Genomic DNA, 10,475 nt, shown 5'->3' on the forward strand with positions numbered 1-10,475 from the left:
AATGTTTGTGGCAGCCCTTTTCATAGTGGCTAGAAGCTGGAAGATGAATGGATGTCCATCAATTGGAGAATGGTTGGGTAAACTATGGTATATGAATGTTATGGAATATTATTGTTCTATAAGAAATGACCAACAGGAGAAATACAGAGAGGCTTGGAGAGACTTACATCAACTGATGCTCAGTGAAACGAGCAGAACCAGAAGATCATTATACACTTCAACAATGATACTGTACGAGGATGTATGCTGATGGAAGTGGATTTCTTCAACATAGAGAAGAACTAATCCAATTCCAATTGATTAATGATGGACAGAACCAGCTACATCCAGAAAAGGAACACTGGGAAATGAATGTAAACTGTTATTTTTACCTTCTGAATCCAATTCTTCCTGTGCAACAAAAAATTCGGTTCTACACACATATATTGTATCTAAATTATACTGTAATATATTTAACATATATAAGACTGCTTGCCATCTCGGGGAGGGGGTTGGGGGAGGAAGGGAAAAAATCTGAATAGAAGTAAGTGCAAGGGATAATGTTGTAAAAAATTACCCATGCATATGTACTGTCAAAAAATGTTATAATTATAAAATAAAATAAAAAATTAAAAAAAAATAAAATAAAAAAAAAATAGAGAGACAGAGACAGAGAGACAGAGAGAGACAGAGACAGAGAGACAGAGAGAGACAGAGAGAAATAGAGAGACAGAGAGAGAGAGAGAGAGAGAGAGAGAGAGAGAGAGAGAGAGAGAAGGAGAGAGGGAGAGAGAGGGAGAGAGAGAGAGAGAGAGAGAGAGAGAGAGAGAGAGAGAGAGAGAGAGAGAGAGAGAGAGAGAGAGAGAGAGAGAAACCTGGATAGACGAAGTTCAGAGGACATTTACATTTTTCTACTTTGGGTACAGTCAGAGATTTCCACTCACCGACATCAAGCTTCATGTCATTACTAAGTTGCATCAGAAATCATTTTTGCTCATTCAAATTACAGAAACGGACTCCAGACACTTATGCTTTGGATTCTAAGTGTGACCAACTTCAGAGTAAGCTGGAAGATTCTTATTTTCTGAAAATGCCATTAAGTTGTTTTCCTTATTAAATGGGATTGGAAATTTTCATAACACTGGAGCCTTCTCATCTGTCCTTTCCAAGTGTGTCCTGATACTGATAGGACTGAATCTGAACAATGCCTGCACCTTGTCTGTAACTTCTAGTCTTAGAGAGTGAACCAGAACGCTAAAATGTTGATTGATTTGTTCAGGGTCATAATCCTACTATGTGTTAGAGACTGTATTCTATTTCAGGCTTTCTTGACATTGAGACCAACTCTTTAACCTCTATGCCAATGGGCATATACCAGGATGCATTACAATTCAATTAATGATGGCCTTTCTTTGGGAAAAGGGTCTTCCTCTTGTCTTTTTTGATATTTAATCATTTCAGGTTGTGGAGTGAGAACAAAGGAATGGGTAAGGATTTTTAACTCACAATTGTATAAATCACTGTGCTAATCACTTACAAATATTATCTCATTTGATCCTTACAACAACCTTGGAAGGTAAGGATTATTATTATACCAATGTTTACAATTAGGGAAACTGAGGCAAAAACAATTCAGGTGACTTGCCCCATATTACACAGCTGGTAAATTTTTGCGACCTAATCAGTCATCCTGATTATAGGCCCAGTGCTCTACCCAGTGTACGCCCCAACTGCATTTATTAAGCACCAATTGCATGTTAGTTACTATTAGGCTCTGAGAATATGAAAACTAAAATCAAATTGTCCTTGCCTTTAAGGATCTTATATTTCTATCAGAGGAAACCTACATGTACACTTTAAATATTGCAAAATACACATATATGTGGATAACAAAGTCTTTTGGGAAAGAACAAACAACTTGGGAGTATCAGGAAGAGGAGGAAGGAGATGGCTAACTGAATTTTGAAATGCTCTTAAGAGTTGGAGAGTGAGAACAATGTAAACATGAGAAAATAAAGTAGTATGATATATCACATTTTTAAACATGCAAGTTACTTAAAATATATTTTCCAGATTATAGCAAGTGAGCTAAAAACTTTAAATGTGGGAGTTAGCTTAGCTTGAAAGAAATGGAAAAAAAATACCCAATGTCATCTTCAGTGTAAATGAAAAAGGTTCAAACCCTGACCTCCTTTTTACCCGACTTTATTAAATAACTTCCAGCAGCTGCAGTTAAATCCTGTGCCAGATCCCTGGGAGCTATAGAATAAAACCAGATAACCTAGTTCATCAGAGATGCAATTGTGCACCCCAAAACATTAGTTCTGTAAGTTTCTGCTTTCTCTCTGGACAGCTCCTTATTGACACCGGCAAATCTTGTCCCAAATTTGCCTGAAAAGAAATATGGGACATGTATGATTCCTTCGACCTTGTATTAGGTGATCCAATGTAACAAGTGTTTCTATTCAATGAATGAAAACTTGGGAATAAAAAGACTTAAAAAGGCTCTTCCTTCATGGAATTTATATTTTCTTGAGGGATTACAATAGAAGGATTATCACATAAGGATTATCAAAATATTTACCAAATATTTAACGTGTTTTACATTGAAGAATATTTTATTGGAGCAGCTAATAAAAAAGAGGTAGAATTAATGTAACCAATAATTGATCTTCTGTAAATGTCCCGATCAGCAAGCATGTATACATTTCTAGTAATCACTTCCTTCCAAACCTCTCTTTCCAGATCCTCATAAAATTATAAACATTGAAGTTGTTTTCCAAGAATTCCGAAGGCTTTTCTGCACTTCCATGGGTGAAACACAAAACCTTTTGCAGCCTTGACAAAGTCAAGGTCTAATAGTATCATAATGAGAAGATTTACATTCTCTTTCCACATATGGACATGCTAACTTGAGCTATTGAGTATTAATAACTAGAGGTTATTATGTAACTATTGTATCATGTAACTGTATTATTATATAACTAGAGATTAATAGCCAAGGATTGCCATTGGGATGCTGTCTTTGAGATGAAACTTGAAGGTGGTTAGGAAATCAAAGAGGCAGATATGACAAAGGGATATATTAAAAACATGGAAATTCCAAGATGTAAGACATTTTGGACAAAGGCAATAAAGTGGTTTAATTTTCAGAATAGCAAATGGAACAATTTGGATAGTAATCTTTGGAGAAATGATCTGGTACCAAACTGTAAGGACTAAACGGAGATTTTTGCATTTTATTCCGGGGAAAAGGGAGACGGTGAAAGTAACATAATCAAACACACACACACACACACACACACACACACACACTCAAAAATTGCTGAGTTCTTTTCTCAATAGCTTGGTTTTTGGTTTGTCTAATCACTAAAGTCTTGGTCTTTGTCCATGTGGATGCTAGCTTATTAATTCTTCTCTTTCCTTCCAATAGTGGGCCAGGAAAAAAATGATCCAGTTGGCTGTTGACCGAGAATATGAAACCAGCTCCACTGGAGAAGACAGTGCCCCTGAGTGCCAGAGGACCTGCCTCCACAATCCCCAAGTTCACAACAATATCAATGGCAACATCTACATTGCTCAGAATGGGTCGGTGGTGAGGACCCGCCGGGCTTGTCTCACCAATAATTTGAAAGTCCCTTCCCCTGTCAAGATGGGGAAGCATTTTAAGAAGCTTGACAAGTTAGCAATGACACATGAGGAAAGTGTCCCACTGAACACATTATCCAAGGGGGCATTTTCCAGTGAGAAACTGAACACTAGACCACCTCTTGTTTCCTTTGCCCCTGGCCCAATGGGGGCAGACAGTTCTGTGGGAAAACTTGGGGGTGGCAGGATCAAAAGCACAGCAGAACAGGAGTCCAGGATTGACAGTCAAGACATGAAGGGAGTCTTGGAATTCTCAAGTGATCATACCCAGTCAGATGATGAGGAACTCTGGATGGGTCCCTGGAATAACCTCCACATACCAATGACAAAACTGTGACCAATTTTTAGATTTTATTTTTATTTTTACTTGAGTTTGTAATAAACAAGGCTTTTTATTGTCACCAAGAAAACAACACATTGGGAGTCGTACTGTACACAGGAGTTGTAACTTTGGAAAAACTGCTTTAAATAAGAAGGAAGGATTTGCACTTGGATTTGTATCAACTGTTCTTCCCAGCAATTCTTTTTGAAAGCACTCAACTCACTAAAAAGGGGGAAAAGCAAAGAGCGAAAGAGATACGTCATTAAACATTCAGCAGTTTTATTTTATATTGATTTATTGTTTTAATAAACAGAAAATAACATACTAAATGATCACCTACATTTTGTTGGCTTTCCATGATATATGCTGTATGTCTAACACCTTGCTGCATTTTTAGCATAGATACCATCCACAAAAGAAGGGAAAATTTATATTGGAAGATTTATATTGGTAGCCAGTTTATACAACTGATGTCTATAAAGCCTTGATTTTTTTATGAAAGTTGAACTTGTAGATTTTATGATTGTGATAACAGATGGGGAATCTTCTGTAATCTATTCTGAATGTTGATTGAGAAATGCCTCTATTTTCCTTCTTCCCTTTGTAGTTGTTTTCAGCATTGTCATTCCCCCCCCAACTCCCTAAACATTATGCTAGATAGCATACTCTTGTTAGCAGCACCATCTACATTTTACCAAGATTTTCTTTTTTTCTGCTCCTCATAAACAAAGTAATGGGTGATTTAGAATGGAACAGCAAAATTAGGAAATCAGCCTTGGGTGTGACATAAATCTAAAATATTCCAACACGCATACTGGGAGGTGAAGGATCAAATAGGCAACAACAAACTGAAGTTAACAGTTTCAAAATCAATACACAATATGGACAAATAAATCACTGAGCTCTGAATAAATCACAAACAAACAACACGATGAAAATTTCTTAAACAAAATGGTCCAGAAATACAATAACTGGAAAACTATGTTCAGTTTCTGTTTGTACCTCAACTCTCTTTCCCTTACCTGTTTATGTACAGCCCATTCTAGTACAGTTACACAACTAAAATACAGAAGCAGAAAAATGGCTTTCCATAGAAAAGAACATATACTTTGTTCCGATTGTTTCCCCATTAAATCGAGCACATAAATTGGAACCAAAAACCAGTCTCTCATTACAGAAACATAATTTGTCTTCTTTATTCTATACTTATATCTGTAATAAAATTTAAGGTTTTTTGGTAACAAAAGAGAAATCTGGAGACTGTTGAATGTTGTTTTATTTGACTGATTATGATTCTTCTTTGTAAAGGCATATAAACATTACATTTCTCCACTCCCAATTTTGCCCAGTACCGAGAAAGCGCTACCAGGTTGTAAAGGGTTTTCTAACGAAACCCTTTTAGGGGAATTTTAATGGTATTTGTTGCTAGTCCCTTGATATAAAAACATCACAAATTCACTAAAAGTTACAAAGATGTGTCTAGATGAAAAAAATTAAATCAGGGTCTGTGTTAGGGTAAAGATGTGACCCCCATCTACACAAAAATAAGAAAGTCACTGTAGATTCTCCTATACACTAAAAATAGTTGACCTCATCCCCAAACCCCAACTCCAGTCAGAGTGTTGTTATGGTTGTTGTCATTTATTCTCAAGGAAGACCAAAATTTTTCTGCTGGAGTCAAGTTACAGTGTGTCTGGCTATGGCTGATGGAAGCAATATGAGCTTGGAATGCTCTGCCACAAATAAGTCACAAATAATCCATATGAAGACTTGGGATGGAAACTCCTCAATTCAAAAGAACAGGCTAAAGAATCTCTGTAATTTGTTCATTATAGTTGAGTTGAAAGTTCTCAGATAATGGGTTTTTGAACAGACTCTGTCAGCCAATCTCCAGAAGTAGCCAATAAGATCATAAGACAGGGAATGAGAAGAAGCCCAGAATTATCTGACCGCCAATTTTACAGGATTCTGGCTTTAGTCAATTGTAAGAAAATAAATAGGAGTTAGTGTATTTCAAACCAAAGCTAATATTGTCATTTGTACTTAACAAAATAAAGTATGTCTTTAGAGTATTGTATGGCCAAAAAAAGTAGATCGGTCACACAGAGTGAATGAGAGTTGATTAAGGGGCAGAAAGTGTGAGCCATTGATTTTTAGCAATTTTAAGCAATCTGAGGAAAGCCATCAATATTTTGGGTGAATCCCCTGATTAGATTTATTAGAGGGTATAGTCAAGGACTGAAGAGGATAGACAAGTATAAATGAGCTGTTATCTGCAGTGGTGACAAGAATTCCCTTATTGATAAAATTCAGTTCAATTCAACAAATATATTTAAGCAACTCCAAAGTTGTGGGCATTGACAATACAAAGAAAAAAAAAAATAGCAAAACAGTACTTGTCTCCAAGGAGCTTACATTCACTCTCATTGAACAGGCAACGATGGCAAATGAAATAATTTCCATGTCTTCCCTAATTTTTGAATGTTTCTACATAAATAGATGAAATTATTCAATAGTTTAAAGCAAAACCAAGGCATATGACCAAACAAAGAGCATTCATTAGGCAAAGCCTCATCAAAACTATATTTTTTTTCTAAAAATTGAACATACATTGGAAAAAAAATCAAGATGGATATAAAAGCACTATATATATATATGTATATACATATATATACATGTATACTTATATATACATATATACATATATACATATGTATATATGTGTGTATATATATATACATATATATATGTATATATATATATATATATACACACACACACATACACAAAATGCTATATATATATAACATTTTCCCCCAAATTTCAGGAAGAACAGCAGCATGGTCTACAAGGACCTGTAAAATATTCTATAGGTTTCAAAAAAAAAAAAAAAAAAAAGATGAGATTTCTAGAAAAAAGGGGGGGAATTAGTTTGAATTTCATTCTCAGTATTTTTTTTTCCTTTGGACCACCAGGATTTGCATAACTCAGTTATTCATTCTTTCAATTCAATTCAATTCCGGAAGCATTTTAAACTGCCTCCTCTAAACCAGACACCATACTGAGCACTGGGGAGCAAGAAAGAACATCTTAAATGAAGTGGTTCATTCACACTGCTTATGCCCATTATTGCTGATGTCGTTATCCATGTTTGAGTCAAAAAGAAAGGAAGAAAATAAACCATGAAGATTGGCTAATGAAAAAAAAATTGTTATTCCTCATCTTCCTGATTTCCTTCACTTTAACTTCATAAACTTTGTTTAAGATTTTATTCTGCCCTGCTATGTGCACTTTACTATCTTTATTAAGAAGACACATAGTGATCCTACTGTGTTTGCTCTCAGGATAGACACCACCTATTGGTGTCTATAATTTAACCCAGCAGTAAAATTTGGATCATGATTTAAACCCATTGCTTTCCAGTCACAGTTGATTTCTGTTCATAAAACATTTCTGATAAGGGGGAAATGTTTTTTTTTTTTTTAAATTTCCTTTTTTTTCCACTGAATCCATGAATTTCTCCAGTCTTTTACAATACTTTCTATCTAATTTAGCTGAATCTTTATGAAAACAAGTCTTTATTTTAGATTGCCCTTTTTCATGTCTCTCTTCTTGAAAATAATGGTAAGTTACCCAGCTCCTGTATGGAAGATAGGACCACTGTCTCTAGGCTTGGGGAAAATATCCAAATGTTCACCACTTTTTCAATTCTTTTATCTAAACACCTATTTGTCCTTAACTATTATGTTACTGTATGGAGAATGAGAATTAGAAAAAAAAATTTAAATGCACTGTTATTAATGATACAATGTAATTTCAACAATAAATTTACATTAATTTGAAAATAATTTCTTAGTACTCATTCAAATAAGGATATGTTTATATCTCAATTATTGTCTTCCTCTTTTTTATAATGGCTAAGGTTTATAAGTACAAATTCTAATACTATTAGGAGAGAAAGGCATTGTGAAGGAGATGAGGGTGGGCTGATAATAATAGCTCTTATTTATAAAGCACTTAAAATTAACTTTTTCAACAACATTGGGGAAAAAAAAACCAGGGGGAGAGGAAGGTAGAAGAAGAGAGATAACAATTCTTCAAGTAAATGAAATTATGCTGATAGTCCATAGAGAAAAGGAAACAAAAATTATTCAATTTTGTTTGGGTGCCTGGTTTCTTTGTCAAAGAGAATGATTGTTGGACTTGAAGTAATAAAATTAAAAATGGTTAATAAAAAGCCTGAAACCCAAAAGAAAGAAATATCTAGCTTCTCTCAATGAATTTAGGTCCACAGAAATGAATTAGCTGTACCCCAAGGTACTGGAAGAATTGATTGTTGATTCACCGTCATTGATCTTTGAAAGATCATGGAGCATAGGAGAAATAAACAGACAGGAGAAGGGCAAATGATGTCCCAATTTTGAAAAAAAAAATGGAAGACAACAAATAAATTATAGGTTGAGAATCTTGACTTCAATTTCTAGTGAAACTGTAGGAAATATTATTAAAGTGAATAATATAAAAGGCAGTGATACTCTCATCAAGAACAGGTCATGCCAAAAAAAAACAACCTGATTGACTTTTAAAATCAGTTTTCTGGCCTCAGTTGAAGGAATTATGTGGACATAGTTTAACTTTTTATTTCAGTAAATCATTTAACACACAGGCACCATACTTAGCTTTCTCCAGTTATTCTGGTTAAAAATATCAAAATATGAGATAGATAACCTTCGTAGGTGAATTCACTGATTAAATACTCATATCTAAAGAAGAATTATTCATTGTTCAATATTTTATTGAGAGGGGGTCTCTCTCACAGAATGCCTAGAAATTTCTCCTTGGCCCTTTTCTGTTTAATGTTTTCTTTGGTGACTAAGATGAAGACAGAGACACTATGAGTGTAAAATTTAAGTAGGAAAAAAAAAACTTGAAGAGATGATTAACACTTATATGGGTAAAGTCAATATCCAAAGTCTTTTCCAAAGGGAAAAAAAAAAATTACAGATAAATATGAAGTCTTACACACAGGTTCCAAAATTCTACTTCTTAAGTCCAAATTGTACTGGATTAGCTAGACAAGTGTTCATGTGAAAAGAATGTGAAGTTCTGGAGTAGACTAAAATATTAATCTATTAATTCACTCCTGCCAACTGTATTCCTTAAGAAGGAAAGACAAAAAAACAAAAAAACAAAAACAGAAGTAATCCATTGTGGGTGTGCTCTGAAGCCATTAGCCCTTGAGAGAAAGGGAGCCAATCCTGACCCATGATAGCCCAGAAAGGAATGACACCTGAAAGAATGAAAAGACCAATTGGAACCCAAGAAAAAGAAAGGAAGACCATACCATCTATTGGCCCGGGATCTTGGGAATATGATTTGGAAGGTTCAGGTCTTTGAGTCCTTTGAGGCTCCTTCAGGCAAATCTCAGTTGACTTTATTAGAAGATAAGCTAAGTGGAGTAAATTATGTATATTTTTTTTCAAATTCTGTTCATACAATTTAAATATACTTTATTAACAATCTTTGTTTTAACTTCAATACTGAAGCTGGCAGCTTAACCTCATCTGAGGTTAATTATATGCTCTGTTCTATAAAAATGAGGGTAATAATAGCATCTACTTCAAAGGTTCAATTTCAGGATTAATTGAATTAATATGTAAAAAAAACTTTAAAAATTAAAGCTATATATGTATATATGCTATTATTATTATTATTTATGATTCTTGCAAATTTATGTCACCATTAAAAATGAGTGAAATGTAAGCATTGATATTTAATTTAAAATTAGGCTCCATTAAAGCTTGGTGCTATCAGAATGTATGGATGCTTAGGGCCAAAAAACAAAAGGGAGGAAGGCAGGAAAGCAGGTATTGTTGGATAAATGGAACAAATGTCACCTATGAAACATGTTGTCCATAGAGATAAACAATTCTGAAGTCACCTTAGGTAAAGTCCATGCACAATTTGGACTTGGCTATTTTCTCTAGGTAACCATCAGTAGTAAGTAGTCAAGCCAATGATAAGATAATATTGAAACTGGCTGCTTAGAGCATTCTACCCCTGTTGGTATTCATCCCTAGGTAACTGGGTGCCTGAGAAATTTGGGGGGAAATAATTCCCATGACAAAAAAAGAGAAGTTTGAAGGAAGTCTGATTCATGGGGAACAAGAATTCTATGTTTGAACACACTGAGTTTGAAGACTCTGTCCATCCGGTAGTTAATGTCATAAAAGATGTTCATGAGGGAGTTTTTATTAGATGTATTTATAGATCCCAGTGCCATCTGCATAGAAACAAAAAACAGACCCATCAGAACCTCTGAGATGACCAAGGAATAGAGTACAAAAGGAAAAGTGTAAGAGGTCCAGGGTTATACATATTTAATACGTGTATATTGGTTTGGTTGATTGATTTACAAGACCTTGAGGAACATATGTGTTTGTGAAGTGGAGTATGGCAAATGAGATGGCAAAAGATATTTAACAAGACCACCTGGAAAGAAGGAAGGAAAATGACAAAAAGTCAA

General features: G+C 34.6%; 1 protein-coding gene across 1 annotated transcript in view; it reads left to right on the forward strand.

The window, feature by feature from the left end:
- The window catches only part of PCDH15 (protocadherin related 15), a 2,229,510-nt gene extending 2,222,942 nt beyond the window's left edge, over window positions 1-6,568 (forward strand). Inside the window, exon 38 of the mRNA XM_074297067.1 lies at window positions 3,413-6,568. Within this exon, the coding sequence (XP_074153168.1) occupies window positions 3,413-3,964 (552 nt within the window). The 3' untranslated portion in view covers window positions 3,965-6,568. The remainder of the gene's footprint in view (window positions 1-3,412) is intronic.
- Window positions 6,569-10,475: the final 3,907 nt, after the last annotated feature.

This window comes from Sminthopsis crassicaudata, chromosome 2, assembly GCF_048593235.1.
Source record: "Sminthopsis crassicaudata isolate SCR6 chromosome 2, ASM4859323v1, whole genome shotgun sequence".
NCBI lineage: Eukaryota > Metazoa > Chordata > Mammalia > Dasyuromorphia > Dasyuridae > Sminthopsis > Sminthopsis crassicaudata.